General features: G+C 40.4%; 2 protein-coding genes across 4 annotated transcripts in view; both read right to left on the bottom strand.

The window, feature by feature from the left end:
• Window positions 1–17,584, bottom strand: part of dock11 (dedicator of cytokinesis 11) — a 57,669-nt gene extending 40,085 nt beyond the window's left edge. Inside the window, exons 1-16 of one of the 2 annotated variants that reach the window (XM_062065358.1) lie at window positions 17,343–17,584; window positions 11,032–11,148; window positions 9,914–10,003; window positions 9,500–9,582; window positions 6,500–6,566; window positions 5,285–5,380; window positions 5,066–5,200; window positions 3,048–3,231; window positions 2,898–2,977; window positions 2,447–2,530; window positions 2,206–2,346; window positions 1,554–1,838; window positions 1,340–1,462; window positions 1,181–1,263; window positions 986–1,108; window positions 820–896 (exon numbers count right to left, since the gene is read on the bottom strand). In XM_062065358.1, the coding sequence (XP_061921342.1) occupies window positions 820–896; window positions 986–1,108; window positions 1,181–1,263; window positions 1,340–1,462; window positions 1,554–1,838; window positions 2,206–2,346; window positions 2,447–2,530; window positions 2,898–2,977; window positions 3,048–3,231; window positions 5,066–5,200; window positions 5,285–5,380; window positions 6,500–6,566; window positions 9,500–9,582; window positions 9,914–10,003; window positions 11,032–11,148; window positions 17,343–17,507 (1,933 nt within the window). In that variant the 5' untranslated portion in view covers window positions 17,508–17,584. The remainder of the gene's footprint in view (window positions 1–819; window positions 897–985; window positions 1,109–1,180; window positions 1,264–1,339; window positions 1,463–1,553; window positions 1,839–2,205; window positions 2,347–2,446; window positions 2,531–2,897; window positions 2,978–3,047; window positions 3,232–5,065; window positions 5,201–5,284; window positions 5,381–6,499; window positions 6,567–9,499; window positions 9,583–9,913; window positions 10,004–11,031; window positions 11,149–17,342) is intronic. The other variant, XM_062065359.1, reaches the window with a different exon arrangement.
• Window positions 17,585–19,691: 2,107 nt separating this feature from the next.
• On the bottom strand, window positions 19,692–24,601 carry LOC133662756 (HAUS augmin-like complex subunit 4). Of its 2 annotated transcripts, none has more exons than XM_062066892.1 (9): window positions 24,405–24,601; window positions 24,179–24,318; window positions 21,247–21,378; window positions 21,033–21,173; window positions 20,827–20,923; window positions 20,597–20,742; window positions 20,307–20,437; window positions 20,167–20,235; window positions 19,692–19,998 (listed from the first exon to the last, which is right to left on the bottom strand). In XM_062066892.1, the coding sequence occupies exons 1-9, from the start codon at window positions 24,469–24,471 to the stop codon at window positions 19,932–19,934; spliced, it is 990 nt and encodes a 329-aa protein (XP_061922876.1). In that variant the 5' UTR covers window positions 24,472–24,601; the 3' UTR covers window positions 19,692–19,931. The 2 variants fall into 2 exon arrangements, with proteins under 2 accessions (XP_061922876.1, XP_061922875.1); XM_062066891.1 differs by having other exon boundaries at window positions 19,699–20,074; window positions 24,405–24,600.
• Window positions 24,602–24,996: the final 395 nt, after the last annotated feature.

Here is a 24,996-nt window from a genome sequence, read left to right on the forward strand (position 1 = left end):
GAAATATGTACTTTTGTTGTGGCTGGAACCCATTATTTATGTTTACATTGTTTCTTACGGAGAAGTTTGCTTCAACATTTCTATTTATGAACCCAAATCAAGGTTTCACTGTATCTTGACTGTCTTTGAATTCCAGCAGTGTTTTGGGCATGCCAAAAAAAGACGTGATTATAAAGTATTCTCTTTAGTTGAGCTGAGCTTGGTGTGAAAACTTTCTTCAAAACATGACCAACAGATCAGAGTCAAACTTGGCACTGCTCAATTGCTGGGTCTCATATCTCCACATAATGATGAATGGATGCAAAGTTTTGGTGTTGAGGCCTCACACAATTTAACAATGTTAGTTTGCAAATGTAATGTCCATCCATCCATCCATTTTCTACCGTTTGTTCCTTTCGGGGTCACGGGGGGTGCTGGAGCCTATCTCAGGTGTTTTCAGGCGGAAGGCGGGTTACACCCTGGACAGGTCGCCACCTCATCGCAGGGGCAACACAGATAGAAAGACAACATTCACACTCACATTCACACACTAGGGCCGATTTAATGTTGCAGATCAACCTATAATCTAAATGTCTTCTTTTTAATTGCAGCACACAACTTCTCTATGTGTACTACTGATGTATCGGTAAACCCAACAAAACAGATTGTTAGATTGCTTTGCAGCATTCCGGGCAAAGGTGTGACCACCTCTGCAGACTTGAATGGGGTGTCTTATCTGCTTCAGATAAGCCCGTGCATGGCCCAGCAAGACCTGATGTAAAATAGCTAGTGTAAAAGAGTCTAAGAAAACAAGGGGGGTGTTTAGAAATGTTTACATACTTGAGAAGTCGGGCGGGACACACTCAATAGTGACATTCAGCTGTCCAGGGATGTTCTGAATCTTGCTCTTCTCAGGTCTGATTCAAGACAAACATTTATTTAAGGCACATTTTGAGGCATACATCTGCAAGAGCGCTGTAATAGTAGGGCAATGTCAAAGACTCACTTCCTGATATCAGCTAGGAGCTTGATGATGTCGTCCGTGGAGATTTTGCTGCTGTCCTGCCGGTAGAGGGGAGAAAACTTGCCGTCCATGTCAAGGCTTCCCTGAGCGTCCTTGAACACCTGTCTGCATGGTGACAAATGAGGGAACGTTTGGGACTCCTTTTGCATTATTCCTGGCACATTGTTGCTGTCTTACTTAGCAGCCCAAGCAAAAGGCATCCTGTACTGGCCCAGGCGCTGGCACGTCTGTTTGGCCGCCTTGAGGACCTTCTGAGCGGTCTGGGCAGAAATGGAGAAAGCCAGTCAGTCGAAAGCATGATGTTTAGTTATCTTTGACGGAGAGACAAGCAAAAACCTTGTTGATGTCAGATGTCTTCATGTACGGCTCAGCACAGTGGGTGATGCCATTCTGCAACACCTTCTCCACACGAGCCACCAGAAAGATATCAGCATGTGGGTTGGTGACCGAAAAGATAGCCTGGGACAAAAAAAAAGCACATATTACATATTTTTGTGATCCTTTATCTATTGTTTTGCAATAAGGGATCACAGTAAAGCTTATACTGTACCTGTGTAGGAAAGTGCAGCAGAGCCTCAGACACCCTTTGAAGAAGAGGCAGACCGTTCGACTTCCCGGCATCCCCGCTCATTAAAGCCCGGCCTCCACCACCACCACTACCCCCACCTCCTTCTCCCCCTCCTCCCTCAGAGTCTGAGCAAGGCGAGAGTTGACCCGAGGTGTCGGTCAGCATCTCCCTCACGCAGGGCGGGTTGAGGTCGACGTGGAAGTCCGCAGAGAGCTTACAGTTTTTAGAGATGTCAAAAAGTGCCAGGCTGATGAAGAACGGCTCCACCTAGGACCAGGATTTAGTCATATTAATCACATTTCTATGATTGTTATAAGAATGCTACATTTTAGACATCCTATGCAAACAAAACACTTCAATACTATTGCATATTTGTCTGCAATTAGTACTTTTTAACTATCCTCTTTAAGCCACATAAAACAACTATTGTTATTATTATTTTTTAGATGTGTCCTTTAAATGACAACCTATAGCCATTATTTAGACTGGAGTGTTTAGACAAGCAAAAAATATCCAATATGTGTCACTTGAGGGCAAAAAAAATCTGACTTAGTGTGCAGTGTAAATGGGGCCATCATTGCTCCCTTGTAGCTCAACCAGCAGTACAGCAAACAAATATTAAGTGACATCTTACATTTGTGAGTACGCTCTCGCCCTTCTCACTGACGCAGCCCTGCAGACTAAAGGTCAGGTCGTGGCAACTGACCACGACGCGACGGCCGAAGCGCTCCTCAAACGGCTTCACGTCTGGCTCGATACCCGAAAAGTCCAGTCTCTGAGGGAAAGAGGAGTGAGAGTGGAGTTTAAAGAGTGATGCCATCAATACATGAATAATTAACAGCACAAGCCAGCGGTGGAAGGTGCATCTCCCCTACCTGCGTCTCGGGGTCCAGAGAGAAAAGCTTCTGCCTGCCTTCGTTCCGGTTGATCTTATTGAGTTGGTCTGTCTCCCTGGCATACTGAGCACATAAAGAGGTTCAAAGGTCAAGTTTTGGGGGCGTACCATTTCCAGCCTTTTTCACATTTTGCATACACAGAGAGAAGAGCTTCAAACAAACTACAACCCTCAGGTCAAAGCAAATCCCTTCCCTACACTCCTTATTTTTTAGTCTATCGGGGCTTGTCTTTGATCAGGGGAGTAAAAGTAGTGGTTGAGTGGCCCAAGGCAAACACGGCGCACAGAAGGCTTTGTTGAAAGTTAATAGACACTAGGTCTCTACAGACTGAAATTAAATACCTAAATTACATATTTTCACTTTTTGTAGGTCATTATACCTTTGTCCATGTCAACAAAATGCCATTAAAAGTTTAATTTTACACCAGTACCTTTGTGAGCTCAGGTTGTAGGTTCCTGCCCAGACCTTCCGGCAGGCTCTCACTTTTACCTTGGCAGGTGATGTCATCGTCTGATTGGACGGCACCATCAGTAGGGCATCAGTAAAGATAGCAGTATTTGTTTTTGTTCGTTCCTCTCACCCAAAGAGCCATCCAGGGACTCTGGCCCATTCCTCCTTTCCTGGCAGGCCTCAGTGCTGCTCTGCAGGGCCTGTTTGAGTGTGGCCACCCAATCCTCCATCTCAGTTTCGCTGTCAGCAGCCAGGAAGTGGCTGTAGCGGTCTTGCATCTTCAGCTCAAAACCGTTACGCCGCATTTTGGGGCTCTTAAAAGAGGGGAGGACATTTCATATACTTTTATTGGCAGAAAGGGAACTTTAGAAGAACACTACGGTTTGGTACAGTACAATACAGTGGTTCTCAAATGGAGGTACTAGTAGGCATATTGCTTGCGGTACATGAAGGCATGTAGAGTGGTAAAAATAGGTATTTGCATTTAAAAATACACATTTATAATAATCTCAAAAGTCTATTTATTAAGATCTGAGTTATTTTACGTGTATTTTTATTTCCAAATGTTTCTAACAGGACCACTGTACATGAGCACTGTTTAGGACATTAATAAATCGGATAGCGAAGTGCCGTTTTACATCTTTTTTTTCCAACCAAAAATTATTTTCTCTAGCTAGGGGGTACTTAATTGAAAAATATATTCCTATTTATGTGTACCAGTTTCCGACACGGTACACGTTAAGTGCAACAGCCATACGTCTACTCGGTAAACATAAACAGAGCAGCCCAGCCTTTGGCTAGCAGGAGTTATGGCTGGTAATAGTGCCAAATGGAAGCAATCCCTTGAAAAAAAAACATTTCTAATGTTAAAGTCTACTAATTGGGAACACTTAGCATTCCAAGATGAATGCAGTTTGCCGCCATTGGTCAGTAAAGATGGAGAAGGAGGCTACAAGCTGGAACTATTAATGCTGCACTTCAAACAGTTAGTGTTGCACTTGTCTGCATTGTTATACTTTCCAAAAGATATACCTTGTATAACAAAATTTAATATTTGTTTTTGAGAATTACCTGCTAGCAGGTTGAAAAATAATCAAAGCTGTTTACACAAAAGATAGAGCGGTTTTCATTTAGTTCCCTGACTGTACCCAAGATGAACCAACCCATGACATTAAAATCAAGGTATGTACCGAACCATCATTATGGCGTACCATTCCAGCCTTAGCAATAAAACAATATAGACAGATGCATACTGCAGAAATAAACTACAGGCTGTCACATTGAAGCCATTAGACAGAATGAGACTCCTCCCATTCATCTTGTGAGTAGCCTCATTAAAGAGAAAGCTTTCTGGCAGCTCACAGCTGAGCTGAATGTGCAAACCAGCAAACTCTTGAAAAAAAATAATAAAAAAGTAACTTCAAAAAGTATTAAAAAGGAACATAGGAAAAAACCTTTGCATATTTTTCACATGAAAGCTAAGGGAGCTCATGGAACACAACATAATGTCTAGGGGTATATCGGTACAACATTTTCAGAGTTCGGCATGTACTGCAGTTTTAAGGCCACAATTCAGTCTATGTTATACAGTAAGAGAAAAAAACTGCTTAGCTTTTGTGTAAACACCTTTTATGTTTTGTTATTAAACATAACCGCAAGCAGGTAGTTCTACAATAAATACAATTGTCAAATATGTATTTATTTATTTAACAGGGAAAGTCAGGTGCTCCCAAACAGGAGGAAGAGGATTTTATTTCTCCTTTTTTCGATATGTCCTGTCCAGCCACAGGCAAATCATATTGTTTATGTAGATGCCCATAAATGCTGTACAGATTTGCTTTACAAAAGAAAAGTGTGGGATATTTCTCTTGTTGCGCTATTTGTATTTGACTTTAGTAAATTTATATATTTAGGTGTTTGGCGTAGCCGGGCCGGAGCAAGGGGAGATAGAAAGAAGAAAGAGAAACAGGATTTTCAATTACTGGCTTCTCTCTGGCAGGACCACAAGCCTTCCTACATTCTTGTACTTCATCCGATGTTGGTAATCCCGATTACAAATACATGTACCATTACACCCCCAACGATAAACTATTGAGGGATGATGCAGTTATATTCTCATAAAAAATTCATTTTTCCAGCACAGTCTACCTGAGTGACGTCAATGCAAGAATCCAGGTAGATGGAGCCTTTGGTTTCTTTGCAATGTTTCTCATCTTTGTAGGAATTGAGGATGTAGGAGCCATCTGGCAGCTGGGACAGGTAAAAGTACCTCCTCTTGAACACCTGCAATGGAGACGATTGCAGTGTAGAGCTCGATTGTTTTGTGTCATTCTGTGACGGTTTGTTTGTGCCACCGAGATGACTCACCCTCATGGAGACGGAAAGGCTGCTGTTGATGTTGGCTTTCTGAAGCCACCCCTGCTTCATGATGCCGGCTCTCTGCGAGCAAAGCGACGCCGTGTCCTGTAGCACACAAACACATCATGATTGCAACGTCAGGGATGTCACAGCTGCTTCTCATCCCAAGTAATGTATTCAGTCAATTAAAATGTGTGTGTGTGTGTGTGTGTGTGTGTGTGTGTGTGTGTGTGTGTGTGTGTGTGTGTGTGTGTGTGTGTGTGTGTGTGTGTGTGTGTGTGTGTGTGTGTGTGTGTGTGTGTGTGTGTGTGTGTGTGTGTGTGTGTGCGCACGTCAGCGAGAGAGACGGGCCTAATCACATTCAAGTGGCGTTCCTGTCCTTTTGCATATCGCCCTCTCCAACCTCTTCCTGTAATCTCATTGGTTGGCTACTCTTCTCCATTCTTGCATTAAAGACATCACTACAGTCTACTTTCTATTGATAGCCCTGCATTTCTCACCTATTGGTGCACGCCTCCTATATCATAGTAATGATTCACTGTTATGGGCCTATAGAGATACATACAGGATTATACTGTATACAAAGGATTAATAGTGTTTCCTGTAAAGTGTCATATTATTACAGTATTTTCGTCTGCTGTCAGTAATTCCCTGAACACATGTTTCTGCAAAGCTAATCCCCAAATTTGGCAGACCTGGGCATTGTGTAACTGGCCACAACATTAGGTACACTCAAACACTTTGATGAGCTTCAATGCGACTGTAATTGTGTTTTTACATGGACCATTCTGAATCTCTCTGTAAGGTGCAGGTACATCCATTGTGCTTTTTCTTTTCCCCCTTGTTGATGTGCTCTAATATTCCACAAACATAGCTCAAGTCAGGAGGTAAAACTGCAACAATGATGCACTTTCAAGAAGCAATCGAGCCATCTGCACGGTGATAGAGCCGTATTTGTTTTCCCTAGTTAAACCCTTTCTCCGTCTCGATCCATACGCATCCGGCCTGAGGGCAAGAGGGAGGAGGATCAATAGGATCTATTTATGGAACATTTATGGAGGGCTTCTGGTTTTTTACTGCCCTGTCTGACGACATTGCTGGCTGGACTCAACGGGCCACACAACAGCGGGTGTAATTCAGGGTATGTAGAACATGATGAATGAAAGGTGGTTGACATCAAATGAGTGGATAGCCGCCATCCAATTCAAGCTAACCCTGCCTCACCTCATCTTTGGCTTCTTCATCGACCTCGAACACGTGAGTGGCCAGCTTGTCCGCCTTGAGGCCTTTGCTTCAGAAAAACAAGGGAGACAAAGAGAGTTGCTCAGCAGGCATCCACAAATAATTGCTTTCTCCCACTGTGCAGTCTGCTCAATTGTGCATCGACTATATATTTTGGTAGCATTAACATACAATAATATATAATAAAAGAGTATTGGTACATGTATTTGTATCCAATTTATTCTACAGAACATGAGTTGAGGGACAGTAAGTGTAATTGTCCATAGTCATGCTTGCGTCTACTCCGTAAACAAAACCAATGCAGGCCAGCCTTTGGCTATAGTGATAGTGCCAAGAAGAAGCCAGAGCTTGAAAACCCTCTTCTGTTAAAATCTCCTGTTTGGAAACACTCGGCCTTTGTGGTGAAATAGATAAACAGAAAAAGTGGATAGTATGAAACCAGTGTGCCGGCATTGTTCAGTACTAAGGGTGTAACGATACGCCATGATCACAGTTTGATACATACTGGCCACGGTTTGGTTCATTTTGGAAAGTATAAGGGAACAAAAACAAAAAGTATAAAGGAACAAATAGCTTTTGTGTAAACCACTTTACTATTTTTAAAATATAACAAAAAATGCTAACTTAAACTATAGACAGAACAAAAAACCAAAAGGGTTTGTGCAATAAAAATTCAAAAACAAATCCAATACACTGTAGGTAAAACTATTTTCGACATAAATTATTATAAATTGGGGACATCTCTGCGCTGCTGACTTGTCTCCATTCAAGATGATCCCCTGCTGGCCCCACTATGGACTGGACTCTCACACTATTAACTAGATCCACTTGACATCCATTGCACCGGTCGCCCAGGGGAGGGGGGGTTCCCACATCTGCGATCCCCTCCAAGGTTTCTCATTGTATCCCATTGGGTTGAGTTTTTTTCTTGCCCTGATGTGGGATTTGGGATGAGGATGTCGTTGTGGCTTGTGCAGCCCTTTGAGACACTTGTGATTAAGGTCTATAAAAATAAACTTTGATTAATTGATTGATTGATTGATTGAATTTTATATAAGCTTTGTGATTATGGTGACAAAGCAAATTAGTATAATATCTAATGATATATCAAATTGAGTTTAACATTTTATAAAAAGCTCAATGTTATACAGATGACTGCCTGCTCACCTTTTCTATGTTGTTATGACAAAATAAAGGCCTGGATGGCTCTTAAACTTTTAAATTTTAATGAAAAAAAAAGACTAAAAGTGGTGGTTTTTCATGGTATCACTGGGACCACACCTGTAGATCTTGGTCCTTTGCTCAGTATACAAAACCAATAATAACAAATTTGGGAATAAAGATGCAGTCAGATTTGAAGCTAAACAGTCAGATGAAGGCTGCCGTAAAATCGAGCTTGGTCAAAATAAAACCAGTTCTCTTGCACAAGCACTTTGTAACAGTAATCCAGTAATGGATTACTTTAATACTTGACATTGGGGTTAGCAAGACGTCTACTGCACGTCTTCAGAGGGTGCAAAACACTGCTTTTTACAGGCACTAAAAATATCAGCACATTTCCCCCACTGTCTCTCCACTGGCTGCACGTACATTTTAAGATTAATTTTGAAATGATTGTATTTGTTTTTAATTTACTAAAATGGCTTGGCCCCACCCTACCTTTTTTTTTTTTTAGTTACATGCATCACCGCCATGTCACACTGAACCCAGTAAGATCCGCCCAAAACATCTGGTCTTACTCGCTAGCATTAGCTTCTTGCTAAAGATCGACACAACTTTGTTTTTCTGGATTGGGAAGGAATATAATAAGTGTGAAGAATAGTGCTGAGTGGGTCTTTTAGGAAAATAAAACTATGCAAAAAAAACTGCAACAGTAATAGTTTAAAGAATGCCATTTATTTGTCTTAGGAAATTAAGGTTTATAATTGGATTATTTTTATTTTATTTTATTTTTTCATTAAATCAACATAAAAAACACAAGATACACTTACAATTAGTGCACCAACCAAAAAACCCTCCCTCCCCCATTTACACTCATTCACACAAAAGGTTTGTTTCCTTCTGTTATTAATATTCTGGTTCCTACAATATATAACGATACAGTCTGCAAGGGATACAGTCCGTGAAGCACACATGATTGTGTGATTGTGTGTGCTGCTGGTCCACTAATAGTACTAACCTTTAACAGTTAATTTGACTCATTTTCATTAATTACTAGTTTCTATGTAACTTTTTTTTATTTTATTTTATTTTATTTTTCGTTCAAGAAAATGTTGTTTATTTATTTTATTTTTTCAAACTAAAGGACTTTATCTTCACCAGACCAGGTTGTCAATGAAATTAGATTGTTTAAAGAGTTCTTAAAACCAGGTCCAGTCCAGATTATGTCCAGGTCGGGCTCAGCAACACACACCTTCATTTATGTACACTCAAAATTAGGGAACTAATTGGCTTCTTTGCTGTAAACTTTTTTTGTTAGTTTTTTTTTAGAATTGGGGAATTACCTGACAACAGTTTGACATTTGTTTCATTTTTTTTTAAATTTACATTTACACAAAAGCTAAGCAGTTTTGTGTCGCATTTTGTTCCCTTACAATACCCAAAATGAACCGAACCGTGACCTAAAAACCGAGGTACTTACCAAATCTTAATTATGGTGTACCTTGACACTCCTAGTACGTAGTATATATATTGTTCTAAAACCCAGAGGTATTCATTTAACTTAAATCTTAATGGGACTTTCTTGGGTAAATAAAAGTTAAAGAAAAAAAACATATATGATTATTCCTGCAGATGGAGTAATCATAGTTTTACACTGGGAGCTGTTTTTAATAATTGGATGACGTCATTTGGCTGCATGAACATGGTAAATGATGAGACAAAAAAGAGTGGTAAATGAAGTCAAATAGCTCTCAGCAGCGCAGTTCAACTCCGCTGCAAACTACAACAAAAATAATAAACACAACTTCCATCCTAACTTACCTCGGTAACATGCGGAAGTCGCCAGAATAAGGCTCATATTTGTAGTTGATGATGTGCCAGTCAGTGTTGTACATCTTGATGCACTGCCAGACACACAAAACAGACTTTAATAACAAGGTCTGTTCAAATTGCAGTCCTCTGACTGTGAGTCACAGGCCTGGACAAAGTTTGTTTCTGGAACATTGAATCCAACATTTCTGAACAGAGGATTTCCTTGCACATATTGCTTTTATTCAGTTTGGAAAAGAAAGATCAAGTAGGCCAGATTTAATGGTTTTTTTAGCAGAAGACAAGGGTACTCAAATCCATTAGGTTCACCACATACAGTATCTTAAAATCATCAATTACAAGCCAAAAGCTCCATTAACCTCCACTTGATGATCTTTAATTATCACACATTTCCTGAGTTAGTACCTCTTTGGCAAACAGACTCCTGGCATCCCGCTCAGCATTCTGGGGCACAGAGGGAACCACAGTTCTCCTCTGCCGGGATATATGGGACTCCTGCACGTGCACATATGCGCGTGCATGATGAGTGAGTGGAAAATAGAAGAGAGAAACATATGAGCTGTCACAGCATTGTCCTCCTCTGAGTAAATACAACCACATGTGTTGAGAGCAGAGGTGTCTGGCTGGGATGCTTTGGAGAACGCCTGACTCTTTTTGGTCAAAACTGTAAAAAATAAAACTGTATGTTTGAAGCAGAGCATTCCAGTGGTGTAAGGAAGAATACTTTCACGGTACTAAAGAGCGGATGCAGAACACTTTGCTTTAAGGGAAAACATTCCTTTTGCATTCATATGCAGCTAAATGTAATGTTATGTAATGCAATTTATCCGTTTTTTAAATAAAAAATTATTTCCCAACAAATTAAGGTAGCGTCAGTCTGTGTTACCGTATTGGTCCGAAAATAAATCAACACGCCCCTCATTATTCAATGGCTATAAATTTAGGAAGTCTTTTACAAAATCCGTTTTTTTTAAATATATTCTTATCCAAAATTTAAGACATTTAATATTATACAATAGTACCTCAACTTAAGAGTATTTTGAGATAAGAGCTGTCTCTCAGCTAATTGTTATGCTTTAAATTACAAGCAAAAACAAGCCTGCTCTCTATTAGTTGGCATAGTAAATGTCACATGTAACCCTGTAAGATCCACCCAAAACATCTGGTCTTACTCGCTAGTATCAGCTAATAGCTAGGGGGCACATTCAACAATATCGTGGTAACAATGACAACCGTGATAATTTCAATCACAAAACCTTCTACAGTGGACGCCAGAATGCAACCCAGCAAGGGCCTGTTGGTTTGTGTGCATAAACCTCAAGACCAAGAATAAAGGATGACCCGTCTTTTTCTGAATGTTTAAGGGGGAAACAAATATTGGTAAATACAGTTTTATGCTCAGGTCAATACATTACACGTATTAGCATTATCCCTGCCTGTCATTGACTGTCTCACTCAGCCAGATACCAACAATTAACAACATGAATACAACTAAAACAAGATCGTAGAAAACAAAACGTCACCGAAACATCGTCGACCGGACAGAGCAGCAGGTCTCGCTGGGGGTCACTGTGGATCTGAGCCTTTCTTTGGAACACCACCGCTTCGTAGTCCAGAGGCTCGATGATCTTGGGCTGCTCCTGAGGAAAGAGATGAGGGGGGATAAGCCATGTTACTTTTAGTGTGTATACCACTGATTCTCAAACTGTGGTACGTGAGCTCCATCTAGTGTTATGCCAAAGAATCACTTCATTAAATATCCAAACACAGTGTTACTGTTCAAACGGTGTGTAATGTTACAGGGACCAACAATATTAAACACACTTTTTACGTAAAATCTCTGCCTTGTTTTTAATGAATATTTAGGCATACTATGCTACTATATTTTACTGTGGGTCATTATGATGGTACTTGTGGAGAAAAGTGTTTTCTGAGGTGGTACTTGGTGAAAAAAGTTTGAGAACCAAAGGTGTACTAAATCCTACAAGCCTGTTGGGTTATGATGCATACTGAAGACCAACAAAGCAAAGAATATTACATCCACCTTTAAAAACAACATCTGACACTGATCTGACCCAAAAGATGTTTTTAAAGGGGACTAACTCCAAAACGTCAGCGTGTAATGCCGAGCAGAAACACATGGAAAACCTGAGAGCAAACTCAATGGGAATGCCATTTTTTTAGGTTGTCTAGTCAAGATGAACGCTTCCTGTGAAGTCATCCTCTATAGCTTGAAACACTAAGAGCAGCTTACAGTTCTGTGACTTTAAACCAGGTTTGACCCGCGTCAACATGCAGCTTGTCCAGTCCACCACTAAATTACTGGGAGAGACACCTCCTTCATGGGTATCTAATAAGAGTGTAACGCAGTGTTCATTTTGACAGAAAGTTTAAGTTTATTTTCAGTTAGTCTTTTGATAAAAAAATATTTTATTTTAGTCAAATTTTAGCCATGTAAATTGATTTGGTTTTAGTCTATGATATTTAAAACCATTTTAGTCAGTTAAAATTTTGTAAATTTAGTCAACTGACATAAATCGGAAATGATAAAACATCTTTGAAGTTTCGTTTAAAGCACCTTTATTTAGGCTACCTGCAGATAATTTGTTTAAGACAAAAGGAATTATGCAGTTGGTGATTTTTTGCTCCACATGTAAAAGTCAAATATCTTTCAAGTATTTTTTTGTAGTTCAGCTTCATAAAGATGTCTATAAGATTGTGTACTTTAGTTTTCTTTGTAACAGTCTGCTTTTGATCAATATCTGCACCATTAAAAAAAAAAAGCTGTCATCTTTAACAGTTGTGACAAATAATCCTATGCTGGTAACCATTTTGTCATGATTTGCTGTACAGTCACATTTAATTGTCACATAAAAGAATAGAAAATACAGTTTATTTACTTTGTTTGCTGTTCTTTGCTGTGTTCTGAGCTCCTCTGCAATTGTGATGTCAATATTATGTCAGAGCAACAACCATGTTTCCTAAAACATTCCATGTTTAATAACTTATATTTGCATTTCGTTTCTGTCTCGTTTTTTTTCCGTTGACTAAAATGTCAGTTAATTTCGTCTTTGTCTTAGTCATTGCGCATTTGTTTTTATTAGTTATCGACTTATTGTATTCAAAGGGAAATAGGTTGAAGATAACTAAGACGCAAATTATTAGTCAACAAAATTAGCACTGATGTAACGATAAATGCATTAACTATTAATTTACGGTACTTGCTAATTTACTATTATTGTCTGGTTACTTTCTGCTGTTACATTTTTCTATCGACACTTCTGTTAAAATGTAATAAGCACTTATTCTTCAGTTGTTTGGATACTTTAATTTAGTTTTGTGGGATAGGACAAATTTTTGTCTCGATCAGATACCAAGTAGTTACAGGGGCAGTATTGCTCAGACCAATGTTCATACTTAAAATTTTCAGGATTACATTTTTGATCACAACTGAAATTCAACAAAAACACAGGATGGCAGTGTAACAATATAAATTAATATTATAACTCGAATTATATCCTTATTCCCTTTTTACATACATTTATAATAAAGTCAATAGTGCAAAATAACTAAACAAAAGCTAAAACTTCTTTTGGCTCTTATTCCCTGAGTTTGTAAAAAATAACAAAAACTATTTTTTGACATTAAAAAACATTGATCTAATCACAATAGTACCAACAATATACTAATACTAAACTTGGTATCGTTGTTGTTGATATTTGTATCGTTCCGCCACCCCATTGATATTAAAGAGCTCTAGCTTAGCGGTTAGCTATGCTTTTTTGTATCCTCCTATGCAGTGTAATGTAGCATGCATAGCAATTACTTGTCCCCCAGTGATAATGTTCCATGTAAAAAAAACAGTATATTTCCCATAGGGGTGTAACGGTACGTGTATTTGTATTAAACCGTTTCGGTACGGGGGTTTGGTTCGGTTCGGAGGTGTACCGAACGAGTTTCCACACGAACATATTAAGCTAAGCTAAAGTCTTAACAAGCTGCTCCGCTTCCTTCTGCCTGTCTCTGTCAGTACACAGCACCCAGCATTGTCCCACCCACACAACCATCTGATTGGTTACATACAGAGCGGTAACAGCCAATCAGCAGTGCGTATTCAGAGCGGTAACAGCCAATCAGCAGTGCGTATTCAGAGCGCATGTAGTCAGTGCTTAGCGTTTAGCAGGTAAGCATCAGGCAGCGGACTCTCCCCAAATTATAATAAACACCTCCCAGTCAACTACTAGTAACATCACTATGAGCCCGTTGACGTTCTAGAAATATAAACTGCAGCTCAGCTCGCTCGCAGTCCTGGCTTGAGGTGAAGGCTGATTCGGTTTTAGCGTAACGTTAGCTCATTTTGCGGCGTGTGTGTGTGTGCGTGCGTGCATGTATGTGTGTGTGTGTGTGTGTGTGTGTGTGTGTGTGTGTGTGTGTGTGTGTGTGTGTGTGTTTGTGTTACGGACAGCAAAGCCCTGTCTGTCTGTTGTTTCACTTGACCTTTTTCTGTGTTGATTGAGCTGTGTTGAAGCAGCAAAAAAGGACATTATATTAAATGAAGAGTTTCTGTCTCTGATAGTTGATATAATAATGTAACTGCATCATTAAGCCTACATGAACTCCATGGTGTTCAGGGATAAATAGTCTCTCCTATTGCTATTGTACTATTTTTTCAGCTATAGTTACATTAATCATTAGTAATGGAGCAGCCTAGTTTTGAATGGCAGGGTCCCTGCTATCACATGTTGATAAAAATATAACATTTGCATAATAAAAATCAACTACAGGCAGACCAAATGCTGTAATAAATTAAGCATGATGAGTTGACTTGAAACTGTTTAATGTTGCACTTTTTATATGTAGAAGAAAAGTTTTGTCATTTTATTTAATCTGAGCAACAATTTGAGGCAGTTTAATGTGGATTAACGTGGGCAGAATTATTATAGTGTTCCCAATGTTAAAAGGATAAAGCCATTGTTTACAAATTTGGTAAATAAATAATTTTGTTGTTTTCTTACTGTACCAAAAATGAACCGAACCGTGACCTCTAAACCGAGGTACGTACCGAACCGAAATTTTTGTTTACCGTTACACCCTTAATTTCCCGCCATGGAGGCGAGGATTACTGATTTAGAAGCTGCACTGTGGAGACGCATTAGTTGCTGGCTCATTAACGAGGATGCTAAATTGCATTGAGGACGCCTTAGTTCGTTTGTCGCTGTCAAATTTGAGGGACACAGCTAGAATGTGTCATCAACATGCATTATCACGATATGACGATAGTATAAAAATTCTATCGTCGGCCAAATTTACATCGTCCATATCACGCAATCCTTCTTCACATTGTTCAGTAAAGCTGGGGAACGCGGCTACAAGTTGGAATGTCAGCCATTACGTTTTACATTTTGTTCTCTTACTGTACCCAAAATGAACTGACCTGTGACCTTTAAACTACGATAAGTGCCAAAACACCCCTTGCATGTTTTTCCACCATCAGTTTGGTCGTCCCTTTTACTGTGAAACCCGAATACCATCGGCCACATGTGAGCAACATCTAAACTATCTTGTGGACGGCGCGCATGTTTGTAGGCCCAAAAGCGGCAGTTGTGCTTCCTGTCATGTGCAACAAGCTCAACCGCAGCGCTGCAAGTCACGAGCCAGCTTTGAGTAGCACCAGAAAGCCGGATCATGTTACGACAGAGGAGGGGTGAGGGCAAAGAGAAGAAACTTCTGCTTTTCTGTAAATGTAAAAACACACACAGGGAGCTTCAGAACACAATGTGGGTCAGACTGAGCCTGCAATGGACATCACACTCTGTCCTCCAAAAGACTAAAACAAGCTATGCTAATAATACTAACAACCCTGCAGAGTTTGGATGATGATGTTAGTGAGATTTCCAGAAGCACACGCCACATGTGCAGGCGACAACATGTGGACTTCATCAGCAGGTTAACTCCATCCGCACTATTAGGTGCTCCTCAGGGTGTCAGTATCTAAGCAACACAATTGCAGAAAAATCCCTATTTGTCTTTTCAGCAGCTGTTCATGCGTTCATGCTTCAAATTCAACTGCAAATATGCTAGTAAATCCAAGGCCTAGACATGCAACTGGTGCATTCGAGTAAAGCAGCGGTACACAAAAGGACAACGATTAACACACAAGTCACAGGAAGTATGTTTGCACACATTCCTGAGGGAATTCCCTCAACTGTGCCTTTCAAAGAAAACTAACTCTAGTCAAGCAGCTGAAGAGGGAAACCAGCAACAAACGATTCAACGTTGTATGACGCAATCATTACACTCCTCTAGGTCAGTGTTTTTCAACCACTAGTGTGCCGTGAGATACAGTCTGGTGTGCCGTGGGAGATTATCTAAATTCACCTATTTGGGTTAAAAATATATTTTTGCAAACCAGTAATTATAGTCTGCAAATGATGTGTTGTTGTTGAGTGTCGGTGCTGTCTAAAGCTCAGCAGAGTCACTGTGTAATACTCTTCCATCTCAGTAGGTGGCAGCCGGTAGCTAATTGCTTTGTAGATGTCGGAAACAGCGGGAGGCAGTATGCAGGTAAAAAGGTGTCTAATGCTTAAACCAAAAATAAACAAAAGGTGAGTGCCCCTAAGAAAAAGCATTGAAGCTTAGGGAAGGCCATGCAGAACGAAACTAAAACTGAACTGGCTACAAAGTAAACAAAAACAGAATGCTGGACGACAGCAAAGACTTACTGCGGAGCAAAGACGGCGTCCACAATGTACATCCGAACATGATATGATAATCAACAATGTCCCCACAAAGAAGGATAAAAACAACTGAAATATTATTGATTGCTAAAACAAAGTAGATGTAGGAAATATCGCTCAAAGGATGAAACTGCTACAGGAAAATACAAAAAAAAGAGGAAAAGCCACCAAAATAGCAGCGCAAGACAAGAAATAAAACACTACACACAGGAAAACAGCAAAAAACTCATACGGCGTGATGTGACAGGTGGTGACAGTATACCTACGTTGAGACAAAGGCTATAGTAATGCATGCTTGGTTATGGTTTAAAGTCATATCCAACAATTGCGACAACGACTTTTTACTGTCAACTGAGTTGTTGTTTTTTTGTGATTTCTGCTGGTGGTGTGCCTCCAAATTTTTTCAATGCAGAAAATGTGCCTTGGCTCAAAAAAGGTTGAAAAACACAGCTCTAAGTATAGTCACCGTGAAACTTTGAAATCTTACTTTGTCCCCGCCTGGCCATCTACAACACAGAAGACAAGAAAGTGCACTTTCAAGCCACTAAGAATGTCAAACATGTCATGTGGTGCTTTTGACACAGTGGAAAAATAAATCCACACCGCCACAATGCTGTGTCAGCAGGGTTCTCTGGTGCCTTTTTCGCCTCAAACCGCTGTGCCTAATCCTCTCATGACTGCACTCAGCTATGGAGCTGATATAACAGCAACAAAACGAATGAGGGCATGGACATTGCATTGGGCTTGATTGCACCAATGCTAGTTGATATTTATTTTCCTCACCAGGGGGATGTCTATCAGACATGGGGAGGCAGTGAAAGCCATGCTTCAGCTGTCCCAACTGGAAGACAAAAGAAGGACTGTCCCTCACTTATCATGGCAGATCCCTTCGGGGAAATGAACGTCCATCCATCCATTTCCTACCGCTTGTCCCTTTCGGGGTCAAGGGGGGTGCTGGAGTTCAAAATGTAAATTGTGATACCTTCATGTTATGCTGTGCATTTGAACGCAACCTATTTCACTGCGTTTGAAAAACATCAACCGAATTATGTTTTTCTGGCTTGTTTCGGTATGTTGTTCCAAAAAATGAAGCTCACCACCGGGTCCACGGTGCTCCTCACCGCCTCCGAGACGCTCTGTCTGACCTCCGCCGCCGTCCCGGGCTTGCTCAGTCTCTTGGTGAATTTCCGGACTTCCGACATCGTGTCCCCCAAAAAGGTCAAATGTTTGTGTTGGTAAAATTCCACAATCCCGGCGTGCATGTGTCCAGATGTGGTCCGTGTTTGGAAAGGGGGTGGTAGGAGGACCAGCTATCCAGCGGTTTGACGTCGCGAGGAGGGGTGGCCACTTCCCGTGATGCTGATGAGAGGAAACCAAAGAGAGGAGACGAAGCAAGATGATTTTCTGACGCACATTTCCGGTTTCTGTGACGCAAACTTCCGGTTGGCCACAAGCGCCGTACACTTGCCGAATGTACTGGGATCCAATACAAGAGTTGTATCAAAAGGTCATGCTGGTGTGTGTTTTGTATTTGTGGTAAAAAAATAATAATAATAATAATTTGTAAAAAAACAAAAAAAGAACAAAATATTCATACAGAACTTTAAAAAAAAAACTTCCATGAAAACGATCGTAGTCGGAAATTTACTAGAGTAACATAACTCTAACTTTGCTTTTAATGTGGATCCTAAATCTGGACCAGACAAAATACGTTTATTTACCCTTGTGCTTGTTCTTATGCTGTCCTCAAGTGGAGAATATTGTGCATTACAGGTAATTCAAAGTATCATTTTACATTTTCACCATTGACCATTTCCATTGTGCACTAAATCGGATTTTCTGCAGAATGCTGTGTGGAATGCATTCCTTACACCAGAATAAATGTTTAATAAACACTTTGAGTGTATAAATCAGCTGGTCTCAAACGTCTCATAAAAGGCCCGCGAAAAAGTTTAATCCGGCCCGCAAATTGAGTTTGCTAAGTATAAAAATGAGCTGCAATATTTTAATGAAAGAAACGGCTGTAAGTCGCACACCGTTTAAAGATGACGTGTCAGCTGACTTTTAAGCCCTCTGGATTGGCTGCCGCCACTCCAGTCAGCACAAATGAAAGCAAGGAGCAGCTGCTCCTGTTGTGGCTGGCAGCAGATGGCGGCAGACTGCTGCAGTATCGACACACAATACCTTATTTTATTATAAAATATCCACTAAACAGATAAAATACCGAAACGGTAAGATGCAAAGACTTAAGTCAACATGACCATCATCTTTGTAGTTCTGTGCAGCGCTCGCAATTTGTTAACGGAACAATGTGTGCACCATGAACTCCATTGTAAACATGTGATTCTACATTTGTTTGTTCTATTTTATTTTATGCTTAAATCTACCATGTTCACATTGGATACGTTTGTAGTTACGTTACCTTTAATTTGGCTATTATGGTGTCATTTTGATCATTGTTTTGATTGTAACATTGTAATGATGATAAATGTGGCACCAATGTGGCGGTTTGAGGAAACACTTGGTTGCTTTTCCAAACACATTTTTAATGTTGAACTGTCAACCTAAGGAAACTTAAGGTGCCGACCGAGATGCTGGTGCAGTTTTACTCAGCCATCATTGAGTCTATCCTCACCTCCTCCATCACCGTGTGGTTCCACGGCGCCACAGTCCGGGACAAGAACCGACTGCAGCGCATCGTACGTGCTGCTGAGAAGGTTATTGGCTGCAAACTCCCACCCCTCCTGGACCTGTTCTCCTCCAGGACCAGGAGGCATGTGGGTCGGATCAAAACTGACTCTTCTCACCCTGGACACAAACTATTCTTCCCTCTCCCCTCAGGCAGGAGACTACGGTCCATCCAGACCCACACCTCCCGCCACCTGAACAGTTTTCCCCTCGGCCATCAGGCACATGAACAATAACAAGATCTGATAGCCCAGTTACAGCTCATGTTATTCTTTTCTGTGTTGTATGTGTTTTATGTTGCACGATTGCACCAAGTAAAATTCCGAGTTTGTGAACCCGTTCTCAAACAATGGCAATAAAAACTATTCTGATTCTGATTCTAAGAATGCTAAACAGAAAGTGCTTAAAGTGAAGTGGCTTTGTAAATATACTGAGACAAAGTCTGAGTTCATTGTGGTCTTCATGGTGTTTTTTAAACTGCACTATTTTTTTTCAACTAACTTGAGGGGTTTTGCTAAAACTAATATTTGTAATTTGTGCATTTTCTGAATGTGCTTGTTCTATTTTTGGTTTAAGTAAAACAAATAAAACTATTTTGAAATTGTCTTTAATTAAAATGATTAAGCCATGATTTTACCAGTCCAGCCTGCATGGGAATAGATTTTCCTCCATGCAGCCCTTGAGCTAAAATGAGTTTGACACCCCTGGTATAAATAATTCTTCCTTTCCTGAGTCTTTTTATTTATGCAAAACTAAACAATTAATACAGACTACAAATGATTATCTAATTGTAATTCATCACAATTAATTAATGGCACCCCTGTTATAAATCTCATTTAACATTTTAATTATTTGACAGCACTAAGAGGGAAGGGAGTCAATTCTTCTTTATAATGTTGCAGACAAAAATAAGTATTAAACATGTTTGATGATGTCAGTGATCAAATAGGATCATCAATTTATGTTGTCCTTAGTGAATTCCTTCAAAGCCCAGCTTTTCATGTCGATCTCTTCTCGAAATTTGCAGTACTCCTCAGCCAGGGCCTCAAATTCTTTGCCCAAGATCTGAAAGGAAGAAAGTTTTAACTCCACAGACTGTTTCTCCACCTGACAGGCTTGCAGCTCTGACTCCAGCTTTGTCCTACAAATAAGAAAGTGACAAAAGTATAAACCATGTTCTCTGTACAATCAAAAACTATATAATAAAAAAAAAACATGCAAAATGTCTCTTGCCTGATTTTTCTGTGAGCAGATATTGTGTTGGCTGTGTACGTGTCCAGCTGAATCCCAGCAACCTCATCTCTTAAAAAAGAATAAACAGACACATTGTTAAATACACACACATATATTTATTAGAACATTAAACTCCTTACTTTATCTTCTGCAAGACTAATTCACATTTGCCTTCAAAGTAGTCCAACTTCTTTTTGTCCAAATCTGCCTGGATTGTTAAGCAGCGCTCCAAGATGAGCGACTGCAGGAGCTGCACACATTTGGTCATTTCCTGGAGAAGTTACACTGTGTCACATTAATACTGTAAACTACACACTGCAGAGTGGGCTTTGTTAAAATGCACTAAGTGTAGAGTTAAATGTTCATAAATAAGCAACCAGAAGTGTTTAAAAAGTAGGAGCAAACAGCACTCAGTCTACAAAAAACTCACAGAAAGGTACAGTTGTGTCAGTCTTTGCAGGAGAACTGCCTTTTCATGGTAGCTCTCCATAAGACTCTCCACTCTTTTTTTGTCTTTGTCCATTTGGGTTGACAGATGAGACAATTTACAGCTCTTTAGACCTTCACTCTGATTCTCTAGAAAAAAAGCAATACCCATGTCATCTACAGGTCAATTAGGTAACATGACATGATCCATTTGTGTGTGTGAAGAAATCTCACCACATTCAGGTTGATAGTAGGAGAGGAAGCTGAGACACTTTTTCTTTAGATGTTCCTCCAGCTCTCTGGGTAGAATCTGCTTCATTTTTTGCACATTCTGGCATTGACAAAGCAAAATGTGCATTACTTAAATAACTAACAAACATTTTTACTATGAGATAATGCCAGGTAAAAAATAACAGCCTGAGTGTATTTCCTTCATGTACCTTCTCTGAAGGCATGAGCTCCATCACCTGCGGGGGGGTCAAGCCCAAAACAAAGGGCTGATCCTGCTTGGTGGTGTTGCTGAGATCCAACTGTCTGGCACACATTGTCACAACAAGGCACCTTTCCATTGTCTCATAAAACTGTTAAGAAATAGTTTGCATCAGTGACATGTGGCAGATGTCGGTTCATTTATTTCCTGTCATACTACTGCACCATCTTCTGGTCCGGTTGTACAGTAGAACGATGCTTCTGGACACTGTATTCCTGGATAATCTCCTGCAGGGATCTGTGGAGGGTCTCGGAGCGCAGCCATCTACGTCGCTGGCTCTGCAGCTTTTGCTCAGCCTGAAAAAAAAACAGCCACAGGTAAAATCTTTTGTTAAGGAGAACGCCAACACAGAAATTTGCAGGAAGAAAATTAAGTGTCCAGTTTACTCGGTGTGCCTTTAAATACCACTAAAGGAAAGAAAAAATGTGGATGTAGAGGAGCTGCACAAAAAACTGGTGCTGCCATTGTTGTTGTCAGCATTAACTTGGATTTTTTTGTGTTTTTATTCATTTCTATTGAAAGAGTCCTCAATCAACTGTACTTCCGGTGACTTCTTAAACCCGAAAGCACATGCCCATGAACACAGTGTGTGTGTGTGTGTGTGTGTGTGTGTGTGTGTGTGTGTGTGTGTGTGTGTGTGTGTGTGTGTGTGTGTGTGTGTGTGTGTGTGTGTGTGTGTGTGTGTGTGTGTCTGAAAAGAAAATTGTCAAGAGAGAATCGTGATCTCAACTTTGGGCAAGAAATTAATGAATCAAATGTTTTTCAGAATTCTGCAGCCCTAATGTATAGCGTTAATAAGTGGAAATTATTTAATAGACACGTCTCACGCCACAGCACCAAACAAATGTCACTGGTGTTGTATGGCAGCAGGTGCATACACAGGTTAGCTGTGGATCTTCTATCTAGTGCAGTGGTTCTTAACCTGGGTTCGATCGAACCCTAGGCGTTCGTGAGTCGGCCTCGGGTTCGACGGAGCCTCCTCAGCGGAGGTCAAGACACACCTGACTCAGCGTGTAAATAAAAACTTTTCCCTATCGGTGTATTATGGATATGGCAACAGCAGAAGTCACACTGATTTGCAGGCGTGTAATTTGTTGTGAGTTCATGCACTGTGTTGGTTTTGTTCTTTGAACAAGGTGATGTTCATGCACGGTTCATTTTGTGCACCAGTAAAAAAAAACATATAACTTTGTCTTGAATTTGAAAAAATATATATATATATTTTTCACTAAAGAAGGGTTCGGTGAATGCACATATGAAGCTGGTGGGGTTCGGTACCTCCAACAAGGTTAAGAACCACTGATCTAGTGGAAGAGTGTTCTCTCACTACATATACACTAATGCAGTGTTTTTCAACCTTTTTTGAGCCAAGGCACATTTTTTTCCTTTGAAAAAATCCAGAGGCACACCACTAGCGGAAAACTTAAAAAAATGAAACTCAGCAGCCGATATTGACAGTAAAAAGTCGTTCTCGCAATTGTTGAATATAAATTCAAACCATAACCAACCATGCATCACTATAGCTCGTCTCAAAGTAGGTGTACTGTCACAACCTGTCACATCACGCCGTGACTAATTTTTAGTTTTTTGCTGTTTTCCTGTGTGTAGTGTTTCCTATTTTGTTGTTGATTGTCATGTCATGTACGGATGTACTTTGTGGACGTCGTCTGCTGCTCCACACGCTGTAAGTCTTTGCTGTCGTCCAGCATTCTGTTTTTTGTTTACTTTGCAGCCAGTTCAGTTTTAGTTTCGTTTTGCATAGCCATCCCTAAGCTTCAATGCCTTTTCTTAGCGGCACTCACCTTTTGTTTATTTTTGGTTTAAGCATTAGATACCTTTTTACCAACACGCTGCCTCCCGCTGTCGTCTGCATATTGTGATCACGACAAACAATGTTCCCAACATCCACAAAGCATTAGCTACCTGCTGCCACCTACTGATATGGAAGAGTATTACACGGTTACGCTGCCGCGTTATAGAAAGTATATCGTACACTGTTATTCAACAACGGCACATTATTTGCGGATTATAATAACTGGTTTGCAAAAAATATTTTTAACCTAATTAGGTGAAATTACATCACCTCCCACGACACACCAGACAATATCTCACGGTACACTAGTATGCCGCGGCACAGTGGTTGAAAAACACTGCACTAATGAACAAGGATAAAAATGTATAGTAAATACCGAAAGGATAGGTTGATCGGCAACACTAAAATGGCCCTAGTGTGAATGTGAATGTTGTCTGTTTATCTGTGTCGGCCCTGCGATGAGGTGGCGACTTGTCCAGGGTGTACCCCGCCTACCGCCCGAATGCAGCTGAGATAGGCTCTGTCACGCCAAATTTCTTCCCCCTACAAAAGCCCCCCCATTTACTTCCGGGGTCATTTCCTCTTACTTACGTCATTTCCTCTTACGTCATTGACAGCGAACAGACAGCAAACAGAGAACTAAAAAAAAAAATGAATTTAACAAAAAAATTTAGTTTTAATAAAGTTTGATACTGTTGATTGATAATGAATTAACTTATTGTACACTGTTATTCATTTCTGCATATGTCCACAAGTCTTTGATTGATTGATTGAGACTTTTATTAGTAGGTTGCACAGTGAAGTACATATTCCGTACAATTGACCACTAAATGTTAACACCCAGTCAAATTTGCAGTCAGGAATATCCTCAAGTTAATTTGTCCGATTAATACAGACGATTTGTTAAGTTAACACTATATTATAAAAAATAAAAAAACAATAAAAAAAACAAGTATCCTTCCAGCGACAGGCAGTCAAAGCCGAAGTGCTATCGATCGCTGTCAATGACGTAGGAGGAAATGACCCCGGAAGTAAATAGGGGGGGTGGGGGAGGGGAGGTTTTTGTAGGGGGAAGAAATTTGGCGTGACAGCTCCAGCGACCCCGAAAGGGACAAGCGGTAGAAAAATGGATGGGTGGACGTTACTATTTTTCGGGCCAAATAAACGAAATTCAATAGGTGGCGACCAGCCTCATTAGTGCCCTTAGTGGTATGGACCACTGGTCCCAGGACAGATCACATAATCGACAACAACCCCTGCTGGATGTAAACACATTTCTGTACCTTTTTCAACTCTGTTTTCAGAGGGATGGTAAGTCCCGTTTTATCCACATGTTGTGCAAGAGTCGCCAAGAGTTTACAGAGCTGAGGGTTCGGTCTCAGGTCGTCTTCGGTCATGTCACAGAGTGGAAAGGAGGCCAAAACTGTAGAATAAAACGACGTACAGGAGACAGACAGTAGTACTGATTTCAATAGAAACAGCAAAAACGACACATATATGTTCTCTTACCCTGTTGGTGCAAACTGTCTTCATTTCCGAACGATAATGCACCAGTGACTCCGAGGACATTTGCCATTTTCGGCAAATGTTTTCAACAAGAGTACACGTACGTCCACTTGGGCAGAAACTTCCTAAACCAAGTAGCGCGCGCATACGGGCTTCTTCTTTCTCTTCTTCTCTGGTTCAATGGCGGTTGACAAGCAACCTTATGGTGTGCATTACCGCCACCTTCTGATATGGAGTGTGGACCGAGATGGAACCCTGCTCTATATTATTTTATTTAACCCAGTCTTTTTTTTAAATGTATATATTGCTTTGTACCGTACATGTCTATGAAGGTTCTCATTCATCCAGGTCATTGTCATCTCAGGGCATTCAACCGATCGCAACTGGACTGCTTTGTTTGTCTTGGAATACGTTTCGCCACTCATCCGAGTAGGCTTCATCAGTTCGTGCTCATATAATTGTTGTATCCTACGTGTTCTGAGTGCAATCCTAAAATATCTTCCACTACTAATCTCTCTTTCGCTAACTTATTTTCCAGTACTCCCCTTTCTCTATTGTATTTACTTCAGTGTATTAAAACAAGCCCTATACTTTC

This window comes from Entelurus aequoreus, linkage group LG12 (assembly GCF_033978785.1).
Source record: "Entelurus aequoreus isolate RoL-2023_Sb linkage group LG12, RoL_Eaeq_v1.1, whole genome shotgun sequence".
In the NCBI taxonomy this organism is placed as follows: domain Eukaryota; kingdom Metazoa; phylum Chordata; class Actinopteri; order Syngnathiformes; family Syngnathidae; genus Entelurus; species Entelurus aequoreus.

Coding starts and splice junctions, on each gene's coding strand:
- LOC133662756 (XM_062066891.1), bottom strand. CDS start 24,471: ATGGCAAATGTCCTCGGAGTCACTGGTGCATTATCGTTCGGAAATGAA. Junction 21,174..21,246: donor TACAACCGGACCAGAAGATG/GTGCAGTAGTAT, acceptor ATTTCTTAACAG/TTTTATGAGACAATGGAAAG. Junction 20,924..21,032: donor AGCTCATGCCTTCAGAGAAG/GTACATGAAGGA, acceptor TGTCAATGCCAG/AATGTGCAAAAAATGAAGCA.